At 45.4% G+C, this 22,162-nt stretch overlaps 1 protein-coding gene across 7 annotated transcripts in view; it reads left to right on the top strand.

The window, feature by feature from the left end:
- The window catches only part of POU2F3 (POU class 2 homeobox 3), a 79,528-nt gene that overhangs the window by 43,033 nt on the left and 14,333 nt on the right, over window positions 1–22,162 (top strand). For 6 of the 7 annotated variants that reach the window (XM_029208351.1, XM_029208355.1, XM_029208353.1 and 3 more), the window contains 3 exons: window positions 17,591–17,695; window positions 18,937–19,039; window positions 21,510–21,592. In XM_029208351.1, the coding sequence (XP_029064184.1) occupies window positions 17,591–17,695; window positions 18,937–19,039; window positions 21,510–21,592 (291 nt within the window). Of the gene's footprint in view, window positions 1–1,436; window positions 1,499–17,590; window positions 17,696–18,936; window positions 19,040–21,509; window positions 21,593–22,162 lie in introns of those variants that run through there. The other variant, XM_029208356.1, reaches the window with a different exon arrangement.

Below are 22,162 nucleotides of genomic sequence, written 5' to 3'. Positions count from 1 at the left end.
CAGTTCTGCTCATTTTCCCCTCAACTGCTGGCATCCCTCTGAGTGCTCTTACTTGTGCCCTTGTACCTGACTCAGCCTGTTACTAGAGGAATAATAAGAAAAATATGCCAGACTCAGCTGGTGCTGGGTGAATACAGGCATGCCTCACCATACCTAAAAGGGTGGTTCCTGAAATATTGTACCTAAGTCAAAGTTTTATCAACTAAATTCTATTTTTTTTTCCACCAAGAGCCTGCTATTTAAAGAAATGTTACACTGGATCTTTTCAGAGAATAAAACATGCCCTTTTACAGTCAGTTGGAGCCAAGCATCATTTATAGGGTTTGCTGAAAGTGAGTTACATATCAATTCGGCTTTCCCTCGATGACATCTTCTCAAAGAAAGTGTGTGATCCTAACAAGGAAAATTTTAAACTTTACCCCATCACTGTGGACTGGCTCACTTGAGGACTTGGAAGTGGGTTTGCAGGCCAGTTGGGTAGCTGGTAAACTGAGGCCCGGAAAGATTTGGACACCCAGTCCCTGGGGATAGATGTTGATTCATGCCGGGACCAGTGGTGGAGTGTTTCTGTGCCCCGTGTCCCGGGCTGGGACTCTCAGAGGTAAGGTTGCTAGGGTAAGAGCCCCCAGGCCAGAAAGGGTTAACACCACTCTGGAGGAGAAAGCAGTGCAGCCACCCAAAGGCAAGGAGTCCCTTCCTCTCTGCAGTGAACCAGAGCCAACTTCCTTTCTGAGGGTTTGGTGCTTCCCCTTACACTGGGCCTGGCGGGGCAGAGAACAACCTCCTGGCTATCAGGGCACTCCCCAGCCTGGCCTGGCCCGCGGCCTGGAAGAGACAGACACTCTTCTGCAATAAAGCAGGGTGGGGAATGGCAGGACCTGGGGTTTGGGACTTTGCCCAGAATCTGGCCACTCAGCAAGGGCCCAGCACTCTTAGTGTGGGCTGCCCCATCCTGCGTGGGCGGGAGAAGGATCGGGGGAGTCTAACCTCACAAGGGAACCCCAGGCCCCCTTCTTCCCCCGTCCTAAGGACTTCCAAGTACCGCCGGGAAATGAGCCTCTTTGAAATGATGGAAGTGTCCTGAAAGTAGAGAGGAATAAAGGAAGAGGCAGCACCTTTACAATGGCGTGTTAGTTTCTGCTTTATAATAAAGTGAATCAGTTATACATATACATATGTTCCCATATCTCTTCCCTCTTGCGTCTCCCTCCCTCCCACCCTCCCTATCCCACCCCTCCAGGCTGTCACAAAGCACTGAGCTCCAGCTCAACTCTGTTTTGAATGAGCCCTAGGACTGGCCTCTCTACCCGCACACACCCCCACCCCCGCCCCGCCCCCTCACTCCCCATCGCCCTGCCAGCCCCTCGTTCATCTTTCCAAACTCAGCTCAAATGTCTTCTTCTCCAGGTAGCCCTCCAGAAGATGGGAAATATTTGAGGAAACAGTCTATATTGTATTGATTACAGTAGAGCAGTGCCTGGTGCAGAGCAGACATTCAGTAAGTGTTTCCTGAGTAGATGGATTGATGGATAGCTGGAATGAACCTATCCGCCCATCCCTCCATCCTGAGTGCCAGGAACTCCCATCTCTCTGCTTTTCAGGGCCTTCCGCTCCTCATGCTGCTCTGCCCCCTGTCGTCTTTCAGCCAGCGATCCGCAGAAACGCACCCCTTTTCCCAGGGAGGTGAGCTTGCTGGGTGTCTGCATGTAGCGTGTGTGGTGGGCTCCATCCAGTCAGCTCTGGTAAATATTTCCCAACTTCGCCACTTGCTGGCTGGGCCCCAGGAGTTGTTGGATGAGGCGTCTTAGCTTGTTTGCTCAGTGGGTGCTGGGTGTCAAGGCCTACCCTCTAGGGATCCAGGGTCTGCACATAGGACTCTGGCTAACCTAGTTTTTTTAAAGTCTTTGAGGTTGAGAGTTCAGTACCAAGCTATATATCTCAAGCCAGAATAGGCCCTTTACAAATGCCCCTTAGGGAAGACAGGACTGAGGTTCTCCTGGGACTGCCTTCTCCTGGCCACTTCAATGGAAAGTATGGTTGGGGATATCCAGTGACATCTGATATCACTGTGACTTTAGTTTTCGTCAACTGTGGAGACAAATGTGGGTTGAGCTTCTAACTCTAGAGTGAGTTAGAGACGCATAAACCCTTAGGGCTAAAGGGTCCCTTAGCACCTGTCCCCCTGTTCCCAGAAGGGTTCCACAGATCTCTGCAGTCTGGCACCAAGGCTTTCTTCTTCCTTTCTCCTATCCTGTCTGTCGATACACTTATTTATTCATAATATTACATCTTATGGCTAAATTTTCACCATCCACAGTGACATCTTAAAAGAAGAAAACAGCAAATTTTTATAAAGCTCAATGTATTCAATTTTAACAGTCTGAGATTTTGCATTTTTTTGGTATTAAAATGTTAATGGTATGTAACGAAGTGATGACCTGAGTAGGTGATACTGGTTACTTTAATATTATTTGGCAAAATAAAAGAGTACTCTCTGAACTCTGAAAAAAAAAAAAAGATTTACTTGTCAGGAGCCTCAAAAGCTTAGGAACCAGTGTGATTCCAGCCTAACCTACCTCCTGGGGCACACGTTCTACTGCTGACACCCCTGACAGATGGACGCTGGCTCCACACCTCTGCCAAAGCTCTCCCAGGAATTTGGGACTCACCACTCAGAAGACAGCCCCCTCCAGGGTTGAGCGGGTTGCAATGCTTGGCCATTCTTCCTCCTGATAGACCCCATCAACCTCCCTGTGATGGTCCCCCCGTGGTCATCACTCTGCCTGCCTCAGCTCCAAGGCCCGAGTCCATCCCCTTCACTTGACAGCCGTTCAGTATTTGAGAAGAGTTCTCACGCCTAAGTCTTCCCCTTTCCGTGTAAACATCCAGAATTCCTTCAATAGTTTCACGTATCAGGTTTCTGATTGCCTTGTTTAAAGCAATTACACACATAGTACATGAATGCTGTGTATACTTGCTTGTGAAAATATTTAATAATAGAGATAAACAAGAAGAATTTTGTTCCCTGTTCAGCCTCAGCCCTCTTCCCCGAGGAAACGCCTCTTATCGGTGTGGTGTGTATGTGTTTAGAAGAATCTTCTTTCTGCACGTACATGGATATGAATACAAACGGAAATGTATAAATATACGTGGAGTTTTAAAAATGCATATATAGGTACATATGTAGGTAGGTATAAATTATACAGTGTGTATTCTTTTGAGACTTTCTTTTGAAATTTAAACATAAGATTTATAGATTGTTTCATGGCAGTACGTATAGGATTGATAGTGACTGTTGTTAATGACCACGTACTGTCCTACTGTTTCCATGTAATTTTACTGTTCCATTGCCCTATCAACGGGCATTAGGTTGCTTCAAATATTTTTGTACAATGCTATACAAACTCTTTGAACTTGTTTGCGCCTTGATGCCTTTATATGTATAGGTTTCGGTCTTCCAATCACCCTCTTTAAGTGTAGTATCCACAAGCGTACAACTTTCAATACCCAGATGACATCTGGCTAGGCCAGAGCACAGTGGGACCCTCGGTTCATTCATTCATCCATTTATTCATTCAACGAAACTTGGTGGAGCGGGTACCATATCTTTATCATGCCCTGATTTCTTTCCAAGCCCAGGTAAGACAGTGGCAGGCCTTGTTCCGCCTGAACTTGCATGGTTAAGTAGGGGAACCTCCCTCCATACTCTACTGTACTAGGATGGTACAGCCTACCCTACAGATTTTTTAAAAGATAATTGTATCACACTTTCAACTTACATGCTCTTAGGGTCAGTTAACACCTCTCAAGTCTTTTTTAAAAAATCTGCACTGTTGCCTCAACTTGTACAGTTAATTTTCATGTTCTTAGTAAAAGATTTTTACAGTTCCTCTTATGTTTTATCTTATTACTTTCTTCCCTTCCTTGCACAATTTCAAGATTTTTTTTTAACCTTGATGTCTTTGTGCAAGGTACTAGCTAGCCCTGCTCGTCATACAGAGATGAATGCAGGGCACATACATCATCATACTCTAAGGTACTGATAACATTCTTAACAAGACTGGACGATGAAGAGAGTCCCATGACATGCCATTGGAGACATCCCTCCTGGATGGCATTGATTCATTAACTAACACTGTCTCAGCCCTTATGACCCCACCTTGACCTCCAGGGACATGTATATATGTATACATACAATAATTGCAGCATTCACCTGATCCTCATTTCTAAGAACCCTGTATAAAAGGAAATGAGCCTAGTTTGGCATGCCTTTTTAAGTCAGTGTGATACAGTAGAAAGAGGGTTGATTCTGGATCTGGTCAGACGTAGGTTCAAATTCCAGCTCTGCCACTTTCTAGCTGTATGGCTTTTGGAAAATCCTTTGACTTCTCTGAGACCCAGTTTCCTAAATTCAAGGATTATTGAAAGTATTTATACATCAATTCTGCATCTATTTAATTAAGCACTTACTAAGTGACAGACAAGCAAGATAGGTGTCCCAGGTAATAAATGTGCAGAATCATTAACTTCATATCGTTTTGGTGACAAAAGCAAGGAAAGTTCTTCCTAGAATAGGTTTTATAGACATTTAGCCCTAACTCTTGAGACCTGGGGAAGACTCAGAGATGATTTTCCTTTTATAAGTGGGGAAACATATACTGTCAGAGAGTCCCTTGGCTCAAGTTTACTCCGCCTTTTGGCAGTAAATTTGGTAACTGCTCCTCAGCCTTAGAGAATTTAGCTTACACTGTCAATTGTGTGGGTTCAGCCAACCATTGTGCCTGGAGCCCTGTCGCAGGCTAATAAGGGTAACAGGATTGATACGTAGTCAGTAAAAATTGAGCCAAAGGGCGAGCCCCATGTCAAACAGCTACACAGAGCCACTGCAGTGCCTCACTTATCCAGAGAGCCAGCAGCCTCACCAATTTAGAATCCAGCTGAGAATAAGAAGGAAGCAAATGAGACCTGGAGCCAAACCCTTTCTCAGAGCCTCTAACTTTTATTTTAGAAACAGTTATAACAAACTTAACTATCTGGTTTTTCTAGCCCTTAGCAAATAGAAGTTGCGAAGTTGAGCTGAAATAGGGGCTGCTAGAAGCAAGGATACCAACAGTAGGATAAAAACCTGGTCGTGAGAAAGGAGGCAGAAAACCTGGAAAAAGCAGAGCTGCAAAAACAAAAAGAGGCAATTCAGGGCCATTTAGTGCTACTGCCAACCGAGAGGCCAAGCACTTCAGTGTCCCCGAGGGCATGATTGCTTCTAAAAAGAGTTCACAATTAAGATTGAGTCATTGACTAAATTATCTTTCAGGTGCTATTCAAGGGAAAGAAGAGATGTATATAATACATTAATAAATATCAAAAACAAAACCAATAAATATCTATCCAAAACTGAAATAAAGACTTGGAGCTACAAGAGATCGATTTCAGCGATTGAAAATCCGTTTATTTGGGGAGGCTTCCTCAGGAAATCCTAGGAATTTGAAAGATGTGTTGAATGATTTTTTATTGAGGCACAGTTGAGTTATAATATTATATTAGTTTCAGCATACGACACAGTGATTCAAAAATTTTATACATTATACTTCATTTGTTATTATAAAATATCGGCTATTTCCCTGTGCTGTACAATATATCCTTGTAGCTTGATTATTTTATACATAGTAGTTTGTACCTCTTAATCCTCTACCCCTATCTTGTCCCTCCCACCTTCCCTCTCCCCACTGGTAACCACTAGTTTGTTCTCTTTGTCTGTGAGTCTGTTTCTGTTTTGTTATATTCATTCATTTGTTTTATTTTTTAGATTCTAAATATAAAAGATAACATGCAGTATTCATCTTCCTCTGTCTGACTTATTTCACTAAGCATAATACCCTCCAGGCCCATCCATGTTGTTGCAAATGGCAAAATTTCATTCTTTTTTATGGCTAATATTCCATTGTATACATATACCACTTCTTCTTTATCCGTTCATCTGTTGATGGACATTTAGGTTGCTTCCATATCATGACAATTGTAAATAATGCTGCTATGAACATTGGGGAATTTGAATGAACACTGGAGAATTTTTGAATTAGCGTTTTCATTTTCTTTGGATATATACCTAGTGGTGGAATTGCTGGATCATATGGTAGTTCTATTTTTAGTTTTTGGAGGAATCTCCATACTGTTTTCCACAGTGGCTGCACCAATTTACATTCCCACCAACAGCATACAAGGGTTCCCTTTTCTCTACATCCTCACCAAAATTTGTTATTTATGGTCTTTGATGATAGCCATTCTGACAGGCATGAGGTGATATCTCATCGTGGTTTTGATTTGCATTTCTCTAATGATTAGCAATGTCAAGCATCCTTTTCATGTGCCTGTTGGCCATCTTTATGTCTTCTTTGGAAAAATGTCTATTCAGTACTTCTTCCCAGGTTTTAATTGAGTTGCTTGATTTTTTTTTTATATTGAGTTGTATGAGCTGTTTATATATTTTGGATATTGACCCCTTATTGGTCATATCATTTGCAAATATCTTCTCCCATAGGAGAAGATATTCTCAGTAGGCTGTCTTTTTGTTTTGTCGATGGTTTTGTTTGCTGCACAAAAGCTTTTTAAGTTAATTAGGTCTTGTTTATTTTATTTAATTTAATTTTTTTTAATTTTATTTTGCCTTATGAGACAGATCCATCCAAAAAATATTGCTACAATTTATGTTAAAGAGTGTTCTTCCTATGTTTTCTTCTAGGAGTTTTATGGTTTCTGGGCTTACGTTTAGGTCTTTAATCCATTTTGAATTTATTTTCGTATATGGTGTGAAAAAAATGTTCTAATCTCATTCTTTTACATGTAGCTGTCCAGCTTTTCCAGTACCACTTATTGAAGAGACTGCCTTTTCCCCATTGTATTTCGTGCCTCTTTTTTGTAAATTAATTGACCGTAGTGTGTGCATTTATTTCTGGGTTCTATATTCAGTTCCATTGATCTATGTGTCTGTTTTTGTACCATTACCATACTGTTTTGATTACTGTATCTTTGTAATATAGTCTGAAGTCAGGGAGCATGATACCTTCAGCTCTGTTCTTTCTCTCAAGATTGTTTTGGCTATTCGGGTCTTTTGTGTTTCCGTACAAATTTCCATACAACAAATAATTTTATTTCTTCTAGTCCTGTGAATAACGCCATTGGTATTTTGATAGTGATTGCATTGAGTCTAGAGATTGCCTTGGTCATTTTAACAATATTAATTCTTCTAACCCATGAACATGGTGTGTCTTTCTACCTGTCTGTGTCATCTTCAGTTTCCTTCATCAGTTCTGAGTACATGTCTTTTACCTCCTTAGTTAGATTTATTCCGAGGTATTTTATTCTTTTTGATGTGATTTTAAATGGGATTGTTTTAATTTCTCCTTCTGATAGTTCATTGTTAGTGTATAGAAGTGCAACAGATTTCTGTATATTAATTTTGTATCCTGCAACTTTACTGAATTCATGGATGAGCTCTAGTAGTTTCTTGGTAGTGTGTTTAGGATGTTCTATGTATGGTATAATGTCATCTGCAAACAGTGACGACAGTTTTCCTTCTTCTTTTCTGATTTGGATAGCTCTTATTTCTTTCTTGTCTGGTAGCTGTGGCTAGGACTTCCCATACTATGTTGCATAAAAGTGGGCATCCTTGTCTTGTTCCTAATCTTAGAGGAAATGCCTTCAGTTTTTCACCATTGAGTATGATGTTAGCTGTAGACTTGTTATATATGGCGTTTATTATGTTGAGGTATGTTCCCTCTATATTCACTTTGTGGAGAATCTTTGTAGAAGGATGTTGTTGACTTTTGTCAAAAGCCTTTTCTGCATCTATTGAGATGATCATATAATTTTTTATTCTTTAATTTGTTAATGTGGTATATCACACAGATTGATTGGTGAATACTGAACCATCCTTGCAGCCCTGGAATAAATCCTACTTGATCACGGTACATGATATTTTTAATGTATTGTTGGATTCAGTTTGCTAATATTTTGTTGAGGATTTTTGCATCTATGTTCATCAGTAATGCTGGCCCGTCATTTTCTTTATTTGTGATATCTTTGTCAAGTACTCTTTAAGGGCAAGTAGAGATGTATAAAATACAAGATCTCTATTCAAAAATGAAACCAATAAGTATCTATCCAAAACTGAAATAAAGGGTTTGGAGATGTAAGAAATATATTTCAGTGACTGAAAATCCACTTATTTGGGAAACTTCCTCAGAAAATCCTAGCAATTTGAAAGAAGGGTTGAATTTTAAATCAGATAACTTGAGTTCAAATCAGAGCTTTCCTCCTAGCCAGCCATGTACCTTAGATACATCATTCACCTTTCACGAACCTTGTTTTCCTCAACAGTAAAACAGGAATAGCATCACTTGCCTTTTCAATCTCATGGGAATATTCTGAAAATAGACCAAACTGATATGTTTGAAAGTACTTTGTAAGCTGTAGAACATCATGGAAAGGTATAAGTGAGGTCTGCAGGCCACAGACCTACAGGTGTTGCCTGCTGGTAGACAATGACTCAAGATGCGGTAGAAGAAGGAGATGGAGTCCCAGTTATTGCTAAAAAAAATACACACGCACACACAGGATACACATATCTGCGTATATGCGTGTTTATTTAGAAAAGGTGCCCCTAAACCTCTCAAGACTTCCCTTTCACCAGGTAAAGGAGGGAACTGTAACTAACTTGAATACCTCATAAACTAAGAACGTCCACACAGACTAATGAACTTTTGAGTGCTTACTATTTTTAATATTAATTTTAAAGTAAGATTAATCTTAATTTTTTCTAATTTAAAATGAATAATTACCTTTAAAAATTTGAACACTGCGGAAATATTTGACTTAGAAAGTGAATACCTTCTGAAACCCCAAATACCCTCCACTCCATCTCTTATTAGCAGCTGGATTATGTTCTTTCAGAATTTTTTCTGTGTTAGTTCTTTCAGTCCTGCAGGCCTTCAACAGAGAATTCCTGAAATAGTCCTTTGTTATAAAGGATAAACCTTTAGGGGTGGAAATACATTTTCTATCCTAAACACTTGCCATTCTGTCTCCTCTTCTCCGTTCTTACTGTTTTGGCCTTAGGCATGTCCTCATGAGTTCTTTACCTAGACTATTGCAATAAACAGCTTTTGTAGCTAGCTGTCCCACTTACAGTTGTCCTCTCTTCAAATCCATATTCCACACAGCTGTTAACACAGTCGAACTAAACAAAACTCTCGCGTGTCCCTGCCCTTTACTTGAGTCACACTTTGCCCCCGAGTCCAGCCTCGACTCCTTTGTGTGACCCACAGGACCTCTGTCGTCAGGCCCTGGCTGTTTGCCCAGGCCTCTCCCACCCCACGCTGCTGCGACGCTGAATAGCTTGTCGCTCCTGAACATGAAGCCCTGTTTCACCATCTGTGACTGTGTACAAGCTGCTCCCATTTCCTGGCATGCCCTGCTTTATCTTCTCCTGGTGAAACTGTCTTTGTCCTTCAGGGCTCCTCAGAGGCTTCACTTCTCTTCCGTGGAGACTTCCTACCTCATTCCCCTTTCTCTATCTATCCTCTGCCCTGACAAAGCAAATCACAACCTCTCCACGTGACCACTGTACCGCCTTCCCATTGCTGTAAGTACTGCACTCTAGGTAATTGCTTTTTTACTTGCTGTCTCCTAATTAATCTGGAAGGTCCTATTCACCTTTGTGTCCCAGTTCCTCTTGGTATACAATGGGTGTATACCAAATATTTATTGAGCTAAACTGGGAAGGGGACCTTTATGGGGCAGGAAAACCTCTGTTTAAAGCATGCCACATGGAGGACTGTCTACTCCAACTGCTGTTGGAGCAGACCTGGTGTCAGAGGGCCACAGAGGTGCCTCGTTTTATTTGGGGTACCAGAAGAATACAAGAGATAAGGGCCTCAGCCTTACTTAGAAGACTGTTCTCAAATATGAATCTTACCAGGGAAAAGCCTTTTACGTGCATTTATAGCCAACACTCAGGCTTTCAGAGACGGGCTTCCAGGTCACAGGCAGTTCCCCAGGGGATGCCAAAGAGAATCTCATTCAGACTTGTTGAAAGTTTGCTTTCGATAACTATGTCAGCCTCACATCCATGTAAAAGTCCTAGGCTACAGTTGTGGATGGAAATGTTTACACCAACTGTGCACCACACGTGAAAACAGCATGGCACATGGGGAGGCAGAGGTCAACAAGCTCATTTTTACGTGGGAACTTCTGGGTGGCAACCCAGTGGGGCCGCCTTACAGAGTGGTATAGGCTAAAGAGGGCCTGGAGGCCAAAGACCCAAATAGAAAGTCAGGCTCTGCTTTTCCTGGCTGTGTGATGGACATATTAATTCCTCCTACTCTTGGTTCCTACATCTGTATAAATGGTTGGATAAGATTTTTTCCCTCGTTGAATCATCATGAAGAATAAATGATGATACTTTTGAAAGTGCTTTTTAGTTTCTAAAATGCTTTAAAAATATTCCTTTTTCCCTTTCTCGAACTGATGCTCTTGGAGCCAATCTGTATAGCGCTTCATAGTCACAGGTTGGTGTGTATGCATGCATGTGTGTGCATGTGTGCCTGTGTGTCCGGGACGAGCAAGGCATCTGTCCTTCCTTTCATTAGTCTCCTTTGGGCCCCAGAGTAAAATGTACACTGGCGTGAGGATTTCATGGCATGGCTGAGCCTTGTCTTTCCCCTCTCTACCTCTCTTCCTCATGATGAGGGAGGAAAAAAGCAAATATCAACCCCCTGGAGTTAATTCATCCATGTGAGAGTCAAGGGAATACAGAATGCTCGTTCTCAAACCAAGTGTATTAGGTTACACATCAAGTAGATGTGTGCTTTATCTGTGTCTAAACCTTACCCTGTGTAGTAATGGAGAACTCTGAATCAGGACTGAGATTAAATCTTATTAGAGCAATGGGATTAGGGTTACTACTGAGTTACTTGAGGAGCCAGAATAGGCAACAACATCAGAGTGATAGAAGTAGAAGATAGAGCCATGCTGCAGTGCAGTGAAGGGACCAAATACTGGGTGGAGAGTTAGGAGACCAGTCCTTAGGGGCCCTGCCTTAGTCTCCAGGCCTGGCTTGGCTGCAGCTCTAGCTGTGTTGCCCTGAGCAGGTGATTTCTCCTCTCTGGACATCAGGAGCCACAGCTGTAAAATGAGCCATTTGAACCAGGTGGTATCTACATTTCCTTCCAGTTCTATGGAGAAGGAAGGGAATCAACACTTGTTGAATGTCTTGCATGCACCCGACACAATCCGTGCTAAGCTACCTTGAAGAGTCTATGATTCTATCACACATGGTAGTCAGGTTTATGTAGAAGAACTATGGAATCAAATAGACGTGGATTGACATTCCAGATCTATTAGTTACCAGCAGTGTAACTTTCAGCCAGTTTCTTAACTTTTCCAAGCCTCAGTCTTTTCATCTGCAAAATGGGTCTAGTGACACAATAAACATACTTGTGGGCTCACAAGCCAACGCCCACTCTCTCTTCTATACATTCCAAATATCTTAAGTAGATTCCATCTCATCTATTTTCCTCCTTTTGTGGAGGCATAATCTAGGCCTAGATGGATGAATGAAGTAAATAAGTATTAGATCATGCAGGTTTTTAGAGGCAGGGACAGAGCCCGAAGTCAGGTCTCCTGGTTGATTCTGAGCCTTGTACTTGTTTCCTGGATGTCTTTTTTTTTTTTTTTCTCCATTCCCTGCTCTAAAAAGGATTACAGAGTCTTCCCATGATAGGCAACCCAATGTATGCAAAAGAACCCAGTGTGATGACAGCCAGCATTCACACACAAGATGATTCCCAAGAAGAGCCACTGGCAAACAGTTCTCAGAGTTTGATTCTGAGACCGTGCTCAGCATTTCTTACCCCACCCCACCTCCTGCCATTCCACTTCTTGCAGGGCAGAACAGCCATCTATGTGGGCGAATCAACAGTTCTGTGTGGCGCTCCTTCCCAGCCAAAGAACCAGAGAAGGTAGCTCTGTGCCCTTGTCCAACAGGTAGGAAACCAGGAAAACCAGAAGACCCTGACTCAAGACAGATCAGGGTTGGGAATTCCCTGGCTGTCCAGTGGTTAGGACTCGGTGCTTTCACAGCTGGGGCCCGGGGTTCAATCCCTGGTCAGGGAAGTAATATCCTGCAAGCTGCGTGGCGTGGCCAAAAAAAAAAGATCTGGGTCAAAAAAGAGAACTTGCATCAATCCAGGTCCTCACTGGAAGCAGACGCTGCTGGCATCTCCCGAGGGCTGGGAAGTGGTACCATGGTTAAAGTTGTTCAAGTCCTGGGCACCAAAAATATCTGGGAGGATGCGTCCTCAAAGAGAGCACAGCTCCTTCCTAGAGTTTTAAAACTTGAATGCACGGACCTATATGCCAGAGGGAGAAGAAAATTTTTATGGGCTTAAAATGATGGGGTTTTTTCAGATATGTGTCAGCACTAGCAGTGCTGTGCCCTAAGAACTGAAGCCAAAGCATTAAATAACATGATGGCTAAGCTTTTTGCCTTTCCAGAGGAGGTACAAGCAGGAAAAACAAGGATGCCTCTTTGGAAAGCTTCTTTTCGGGAGGGAACAACTCTAAGTGGCTCCAGCCTCCTAAGAAACCATATGTTTATTAAAGGGCCCCATGTCTCCTCACTTCCATCACTCTTTTGTCTAGAAGTTCGATGCTTTCCAGGAGAAGATCACAATGTGCATGGGCAAAGGTGTGCCTAGGCTGGTCTGTCGTAGGTCTGACTAGAGACCAGGGACTGGATGAGGCCATCTCCCCAGGTAATTCAGGGTAGCATCCAAAGAGGCAGGAGCCTTGGACTCATAGGGAGCGGCCAGGAGCCATGGAGAAAGGAGAGTCCCCCAAGCAAAAATACAGCCAGCGTCTCTTAGGGGGCTCTCAGCCTTGTTCATCTGAGATAAGTAACCAGCCTGCCCTACTCTACCGCTTGGAATATATTTTTAGGATCTTTTCGTGAGCAAAACGTTTGTCAACCCTTTTATAGATCAGTTACGAAACAGAAACTCTTCCTCACTGCTAGGGAGACGTATAGAAGGGGGGAAGAAAGAAAAAAAATCTTGCCTGTAATTGAAGGCAGGTTGGGAGATGTTCACGCTTTGAAATTCTCCTTCTTGTGAAATGTTTATGAAACACTTTCCACAAACGAGTTATGCAACTGGCACTACAGCTTTGATCATTTTCATCGCCAGTGATATATTCATTAATGTTGAGTTGTTTTCCCCCCAAGAGAGTGCCATGTGAAATGTCCCGGGGAGGGGGCTAAGGCTAAGTACTCCAGCCCCATTGCATGACCCCAAACAGATGGTTAATAAGGAGGTCCAAGTGTAGGTCTGGGCCAGAACATCACCTATGGTCTGTTCTCTCTCCCATCCCTGAGATGTTTGTAGCATTGTTTTGTAGATAGAGTGCCTGGGGAGGGTCAGAGGACCATTCTCTTTTAGCGTTTAGCCAGTGTCTTGTCGTGTAACTTTACACGCATCTCTGAAGCACTCCTGGTCTCTGTGAGATGGGAAGATAAACACTCATCCCCACACTTCCTGGCTGGGCGGTGAAGCCAAGTAAGGAATGTATGAAGGGTTTCCAGTTCCTCAGAAGGGGCTCTCTCTTCCCAGAATGAGGCTATTTCTTTCTAAAGCAGGTGATGTCAGGGAGTTCGCTGGGATTAGAAAAGATAATCACCCATGATACCTTTCTACCTCCCTGGTCACTGCCCAAGACTCAGTGTAACACCTTTGCACAGCTCGGTGGGTGGAGAAGATCCTGAACTAACAAGCCATGTCTAACATATGGACGGGATGACCGATGGCTGTGACCAGGCAGAGGCCTCTGTGGTGGCCCACATCCCCAGGGATTAGTCCATCCCAAACAGGGCCTGGAGAAATATTTCACTTGCGTGAGAAGAAGCTCCAAAGGGACCCTGGAGATGATCTTCACGGTTCCAGACAGGCTGTGGGTTTGGTTGGGTTTTCACAAGTACGGGGGAAATTGGGTCTTCATCCAATTTGCCTCCGGTTCTCACATTAGAAGTCAATGAGATCCAACAGAAGTCTGTCTCATTTTCCCAATCCACAGCCAACACCCAGTTGCCTGGAAAGGCTCCAATCTTTTCCATTCGACAGCTGTGAAAGGGCTTTTTGGATTTGGAAGGGACTTGATTTCTTGATTTCTTATTGTCTTCGCTAGCCCCTGAACTCTCAGAGAATCGTCGGAGAAGTGTGTCGGGGTCGGGAGGGCAGGCAGAGTTGCTGCTGTATCTTCTCCTCCTCCTAGTTCAGCTCTGCTCTTTCTGAGACTCACCGACCAAACTGGAGATTTTAGAATTTGTCACAGGAGAAGTAGTCTGCTTTACTGTCTTTCAGATTGGTTTGTTTAGGATTGTCTCCTTTGGGGTTTACCGTCAGCAGCTCACACACAAGGGGTAATGAATTATGAAAAATGAAAGAGTAAGAGGTTAATAAAGCAAGAACTGAGAAGAGGAACACACAGAGTTGTCAAAACGCCCCAGGCTAACACCCAGAGGGATTTATTTTTGCTATCAGACACTTCATTTTCAGAAGTGGGAGGTCGGCAGTGCCCCTAAAAGAGTTTGGAGGGCAATTGATCCAGGAAGCAGATGAAAGAGTGAGTTTTCTTTCATGATGGCGCTGGTTTCTGAAATTAAGTGTTGCAGGAAGACCTGGCACTGATTCTAACAGATAGCACCCAGGTTGGAGGCAAAGCACATGTTTTCAAGCTGTGTCATAGCTGCACCCCCTTATCTCCCCGTTGCGCATAATGAGTCTATAAAGGAACCCTGCCACTTGCCTCTGAGCTGGAGCCGCGCCACGCTGCCTGCGGTGGTTCCACCAGCGTGCTTTGAGCTCCAATTTTCCATGTTCTCCCTCCGTCCCCCTCCATCCTGCCTCACCTATCCCCACTCGGGATGAGGGCCGTCCAGGAGAAGGAGGGGGTTGCAGAAGGGAGATGTGGGGAAGGGAGGCGTCCCTTAAGTAAAATCTCCCCTCTGAGCAAAGCTTAAGATTGGTGGTGGTTTGAAATAAGTAGTTTACCATCTATTTTGAGCTTTTTAAAACCTGCTAACAAATGTTTCCCCGGAATCTAGGATGTGAAAACTCTAATTTCTGGGGGAAGAACTAGGACAGCAAGCTTCCTAGATGGAGATACCAAGTGTGGGTGGGGAGAGCTGAAGGGCACTGGGGGTAGGGATGGCGGCTGTCCTGGAGATCACTCCTGGGGGGCAATGCCTTTGGAGTTCTCCTGATGTCTAGCTCTCTGCCTCCATTGTGCTACTTCCTGACGCTCTCCCTTCCTCTTCTTTGCTTCCAAGACTCCAGAATAGCCTCCTTAGGTGAGAGAAGAGAGGAGTGATTTGTAAAGACTGTCCCTAAAAGAAGCATCCTCTTACCAATTTGGGCGCAACTAGGACTTCCTAGTGCTGTTTAGATCTGCTTTATCTAAGAACACTACAGCAACGTGGACTAGCCAGATTCTGCCAAATACACCACGGAATTGGAATTTTATAATTCCATTCTAGGACTGAAAGAAAAATGATGTAGAATCATACAACAGATGGGGAAACCAAGTCTTATAGATATGAAATGATTGCTCAAGGTTACATGGTCAGTTAGAGTCAGAGTTAGGACTGGAAACAAGTTCTAGCTCCCTGTTTGATGTCTTCCTCGCTGTATCCCGCTGAAGGATGGAGAGGTGGATTCTGATTATGTCTTTTATTCAGTTAGCATGCATTCAGTTCCCACTATGTACAAGGCACCATATTTAGGACGTGAGCTCCCTCCTCAGTCTCTGTCACTCAACAAGATCTTCCTAACTCTCCAACCAAAGGGAACTCTTGGTTGAGTAATCCAAAGCACCATTCTTCCACAGCGATTAAACACAAGTAGAACTGTTAGTCTGAACCTTTACCTTGGGTTAAACTAATACAGAAAAGATTCCAGGATGTCAGTGATATTCCCTGTATAGACCATGAAAATGCTTTAAGCCAGGGTCGCTATGGCCAGGAGGTTCCATCAGAGGGTCGCCCAATGTCTTTTATAAGGTATGGTCTAGATCCCAAGCTCCCTGCCATATTATATGAATCCAAAGTCACTTGCATACTCCCTACCCAATGCCCCCATCCCCACAATGGACTTCCTGAAACGCTGCAAGACGGTACAGTAAGTCCCCTACATACAAACGAGTTCCATTCTGAGAGCGTATTCTTAAGTCCAATTTGTTCACAAGTCCAACAAAGAGAGCCTAGGTGCCCAGCTAACACAATCGGCTATATAGTACTGTACTGTAATATGTTTATAATACTTTTCACACAAGTAATGCATAACAAACAAACACAAAAAATAAAGCAAACATTTTAAATCTTACAGCACAGTACCTTGAAAAGGACAGTAGTAAAGTACAACCGCTGGCATACAGGGGCTGGCATCAAGTGAACAGGCAAGAAGAGTTACTGAATGGAGGAGGGAGAGGAGGTGAGAGATGGTAGAGCTGAGGGATCGTCAGCAATAAGAGACAGAGGGCAAGCTGCAATTTCACTCACGCCTGATGTCGATGGCACCAGTTCTGGTTCCTTGCTGGAACCAGATGCATGTTCGCATCTCTGAAAGTCTGCAACTTGAAGGTTCGTATGTAGGGGACTTACTGTAGCTGTTCTCAGGGTGGGAGGAGGGGTGGCCACAAGTAGTGCTTCCTGCCCTGCCCTTGGACACCTGGAAAGCCCACAGGTGGGTGGTTGGTGCTGCCACCGAAGGGTGGTGGAGGCTGGAGAGGGTTTGCACACCACCACGGTCCCCTCAGGCTGCAACTACAGCAGTGATTGTGAAGGAGACATGTCCCCGCCTGTAGGGAGACAGGCAAGGACTGTCACCTAAGCCACATGGGTGAAGAGGCCAGCTGCAAAGGTAGCTCAGCACGCAGAGGGCAGACAAGTGTGGAAAACAAGGGGGGACGGAGGGGAAACTGGCTCCCAGACTTTGGGATTTCGTGGACCAGGAAAATAAAAAAACATAATATAAAGGAGATTGGTAAAGGGTTGCCAATTTTTTTTTTTAATTTGTGAAAGTGCGGAGTTTTTAAAATACGATTTAGGATCACCATCATTTCCTAAAAGAAATTCTAACATACCACCCCCCAAGAGAAAAGAACATCACCTTGGAATCTAAAAGAAATGTCTAAAGTCACTAGAAAAATTCCTCGTCTTTTGGCGTTTCAGTGAGGAAGAGCATATGTTGCACTATGTACCAGCACACGCCCCGGAATGGTGTTCGGGAACGATCAATCCAGGTGGATTCCCCATCTCGAGGATGGTTACTCCAGAGAGACTCTCACCTCTGTCCCTTACCAGCTGCCCCGGCCCGAAGGGCTCACACAGGCAGGAAAGTCAAGCTGCAGCCCAGTAGACGCTGAGCTAGTTCTTTGACTCTCCAGGCTTGTCACTTATCTCCTGCCTCGGTCTTCTCTAAGTTTCTACTTCTGTCTGCCTGGGGAGGCCCAGAACTGATGCTCTCCCCCCTGCCTCCACTTACAGATTAAAACCGAGGACCTCAGTGACTCTCTGCAGCAGACCCTCTCCCATCGGCCATGCCACCTGAGTCAAGGACCTGCCATGATACCTGGAAACCAAATGTCTGGGGTAAATGGCAGCCCGAGTCGGGAAGCCCTGATATTCTCAGAGGGCCAGTGAGTTTAAGTCAAGCCTCCTGCAAAATGCTTCACCTCTAGATCTGGCTCTCAGTGAATGCAGATTGGGCTAAAAAAAATCCCCTGCAGGGAAGCTTGGAGGCCTGCATTGGGAGGGGGGCTGGGTTACAGAAAAATCCTCTGAAAGATGAAGCCTGGCTAGTTATGGGAAGAAGGAGGTCTCCACCTCTCGGGAAGAAAAAGGAGTCAATCTTGCCAAAACAATGGAGCTAACCCCTACAATGGGGTTAGCTAGCCCCTAACAATGGGGCTGGGGACTGCCAGCCATATTCAGGGGAGCCCCATGATGACAGCTGCTGCTGTGGTTACAGAGCATCTCCGTCACCAGTAAGCCCATTCTCCTCCCCCAAGGTTTTGTCATACTAGAAGGAATAAAGAGGCACCTGAAATAGTAACGACAAATGTCTGAGAAGGCGGGTGTCCACGCGGCAAACCCCTTTCTCGATCTGGATTCCCAGGGGAGGAAAGAGCCGACCCTTCCCTGGAAATATTTAAGACTAGAGCGTGCATTTATTCCTTCACTTCTTTATTCAGCAAGGGTTTACCAAGTCTTTCCTTTGTGCACAGACCTAAGCTCAGTCCTGTGGGGTCACAGAACCCTGGGGGTCTAGGTCGCAGAGGACTCCCAGATCCCCCAGGTATTGGGAAGTAGTATTTCCCTTTTGGGGGCTATTGGGAGGAACCCAGGGGAAATGGACTTTCTGTTTAATCAAAGTGGTTTTATTAAGGACGAATAATGTGCCTCTTCCTCCAGGAAAGGTTCAGGACCAGGAAATGGCCAAGACAAAAGCGGCTTTTAGCATATCAAGTGGCGTGAGATTTTTTTTTTTTTAATTAGAAAATTGGGATTGCATGTCATTTCTAGGATAAACCTCTGAGAGATGGATAATACCCACAGTCTGTGCCCTCGGGGCATTACCTGTAGCCGGGAGACCTTTCTGATACACAAAAAAGTTAAATAACAAGGCAAGGTTTAAGCGAGGCACAGCTTGGCTGAGTGCAGGAGGTGTAACAACACCATCATTAATGGGGTAGCTGCTATGTGTCAGACACAGGGATACAGAGGCATAGGGCAAGGTCCCTATGGAGACCCACAGGACAGATGGGCGGCGGGCAGATGGAGCCCACACTTGCAGCTTGTAAATTCTGTGATGCCTGTATCTCCCTGCACAGGACATGGCTTCCCTCCACCCGCTCCAGCAGCTTGTGCTGGTTCCCGGACACCTACAGTCTGTCTCCCAGTTCCTGCTATCTCAGACCCAGCCTGGGCAGCAAGGTGAGAAACCCTGGGGGCTTCTACATAGATGAGTGTGCTAAGGATCTGCTTCTGCCTCCTGGGACCCAAGTGTGGGGCGTGGCTGACTGGCTCACCCTCTAGTATTAAGAGCGGCTTGTCCACCTCAGGGCCCGAGGAAGCGACCTGGTGTGGCCCTCCAGGTTGAGTCTCCTTTTCTGCTTCCCCTTCCCATCATCCTCAATTTCATGGCCAGTTGAGACCGAAGGCGCAAGGGTGGCAGGAGCTGGGGCAGAACAAGGAAGGAGGAGCTCCTTGGGAATCACAGTCCAGATAAGTCCCGGATCCTTGGAAATCTCCCCAGGTTGTGGACGTGGACTCAGACTTCCACCCTTGGGAAGCTGGAATTCCATTTGGGTAGAGCGGCAGTGCCGCCCACAGGCTGTGGAGAGCGTTTTCAGGTTTTCTTTGGCAGGGAAGTTACTCACAGACAACTTCTCCTTGGCCAAGAACAAACAGATTAGAATATTCACAATAATAGCTAACATTTCTTGAGCATGATATGCCAGGAGCTCTGCGGAGTGATTTTCCTGACATCTTTCAAAATAACCTCGTGTGGTAGGTAGTCATATTATGTCACCGGTGACCTACTAGAAAGTTCCATAAAAGTCTGTCGGAAACCCGTGTTCTTGGCATTGCACTGTACTGCCTCTCCCTCTCCCATCTCCACCAAGTAGGGCTGAAAGTGATGAAGTATAAGCTTCCCTCCATTGCACAAATCCCGAGGAGAGGCTTTGGAAACCCAGAGCCCAAAGAAAACGTAACTCCGCCTTCTGTCCTTAGCACCTGCCCAGGTTATAGTTATCCTTAGTTACCAAGTCATCTCAGAGCGTTCTTATGATGATGAATGAGAACATACGTGAGCCTGTGAGCATTTATCTTAGCTAAACAGTACATGTCATACTCCTGGAATAGGAAAGGGAAGGTAACAGTTCACTCTGTTTCTTTTTGAAAGGCGGTGTTGTGAAACTGGCTCAGGCATATAACCAATGAGGTCAGTGTATGACACAGGGGGAAAGAAACGGTTTAGTATTTGGAATCAGAAAAACTCACTGGTTAAAAAAAAGTCCCGGGGCTTCCCTGGTGGCGCAGTGGTTGAGAGTCCGCCTGCCGATGCAGGGGACATGGGTTCGTGCCCTGGTCCGGGAAGATCCCACATGCCGCGGAGTCGCTGGGCCCGTGAGCCATGGCCGCTGAGCCTGCGTGTCCGGAGCCTGTGCTCCGCAATGGGAGAGGCCACAAGAGTGAGAGGCCCGCGTACCGCAAAAAAAAAAAAAAAAAAAAAAGTCCCCTGCTAGCTGTGTCTCCTTGAGAAACTTACCTAACCTCTCTGAGGTTCCATTTTCTCCTCCCTAAAACTGGAATCATAGTAAAACTCTGCCTCACAAGGTTATTGAGAGTTATTTGAAATAATGCATGTGAGAAGGCTTTGTACATTTCAAAAGGCAACATCAGTGTCAGATTACTATTAGCACTCAAGCTCCCGACTCCCAGTACAGGGCTCCTTACAAGAGCTTTTTTGCCTATGTATTTTAAGAACGAAAAATTAAGCCCTGGTTGTTTTAGACTGAGGAGCAAAACGGTCAGCATCAGTAGATCTACACATCAGTGACCCAGAACAGCTTAGGGGCGACAGAGAGCCCAAAGTTCTGCTGTGTGCTGAGTGCTTGGGGTGACCTGCCTCATCGTGTGCTTCGGTAATTTGATGGCCCCATTCCCACAGTGAGAGTGAGAGTTCCTGGCTGTGGCTCTTCTTAGAGGGAGGCCACTGTCACGACCACCATCCAGGCAGAGCCCTTCATGGACAGTTTTCCCGGAGAAAGCGATCCTCAGGCCGTGCAATGAGCAGGTAGAGTCCATACCACCAGGTAGAGTTGCCCCCTGCTCTTCCCTTCTCTCTCAGCCTTTCCTCCCAAGTGTTCAATGTCTGGGTCCTGCCAAGAGCCTCTGCCAATTGGCTGCTGCCCTTTGGAGCTGTATGGCACCATTCCCTTGATCCGGCATCTTTGCAGATCAGGCTAGGCCTTTGTAGCCATCCCAGGTGCTTCTGCAGGCAAAACGGAAACCCTCAGCTCCAGCTTGGGTTCTTAGTAGTCATCCCCACTTCTCCTTCCCCCTTGGGTTTCTCCAGGCCTGGTTCTCAAATCCCAGAGCAGGTTGCCTTGACCCTCCTCAGCCTTTCCACCACTCCAGGCAGGCGGGCAGGCAGAAGGACTGGTTTGGGGACTGCTGTTTACATCTGTGTATCCCTGTGTCTGATTCGCCTCCACCTGTGTGTGGCAATCCTGACAGTGCCCATGGGGGCCTCTCCACAAGGCTGGAGGCGGGGTGGATGGACATGATTAGGTAGTGGGGCAGGGACAGTTATCATGGTTCCAAAGCTGTAGAGCATGTCTTTTCAGCTGGCCTGGATTTGATTCGTTTGCTCCTTTGTTCCTCCCCTTTCACCCAGGTCTGCAGTCAAATCTTCTCTCCTTTCCACAGCAGCAAAGCTCTCTCCTCCTCCCACAGACGGGGCTTGGCCTGGCGTCCCAGGTAAACACCCACGTTCTTCCTGTCCCAGCTCCTGACAGAGTTAAGCTCCTAGGCTTCCCCCACCCACTTTACGGTACCCTTACCCCTCTGGGAAGAGGGAATCGCGAGGGACTATCCCAGTCGGCACGGGGGCAAATTCAAGCCACAGCCAGAGGAAATGAGGGACCAAGTATCACTGGTGGAGCCAGAATTAGAAGCCAGAGATTTCAGCTCCCGGGCTAGCCTGCTCTGTGTGCAGGCATTCCACTCCCGCCCCAGTCAGGCCCTGGCATCTCTCCTCTGAGAACCTGGGATCAGCCAACTTTCCAGCGACGCCAAGGTGACTGCCAGCCCTGCCAAGGTGCTCTCAAGCGCCAAGGGGGAGACCAGAAGCCCAGAGACCTGATGTCCTGAGAACACCAAGCCAGGGCCTCTCATCTCTGGGCCTCTCTTAAGAACTGCTCTTCTAGACTGCTTCCTGGAGGGGACAAAGCATGGGTCAGGAGGACGGAGGCCTGCGAGAGGGCCCTTTGCAGAGCTGCCGTGGTGCCACACAGCACCTGTTTTCCAGGGAGAAAAAAGGCACCTCTT

The sequence above is a fragment of the Monodon monoceros genome, unplaced genomic scaffold, assembly GCF_005190385.1.
Source record: "Monodon monoceros isolate NGI ecotype Baffin Bay Population unplaced genomic scaffold, NGI_Narwhal_1 Super_Scaffold_7, whole genome shotgun sequence".
Lineage (NCBI taxonomy): Eukaryota > Metazoa > Chordata > Mammalia > Artiodactyla > Monodontidae > Monodon > Monodon monoceros.
Note: the sequence above shows the minus strand (reverse complement) of the source record. Positions and strands in the feature narration are given on the sequence as shown.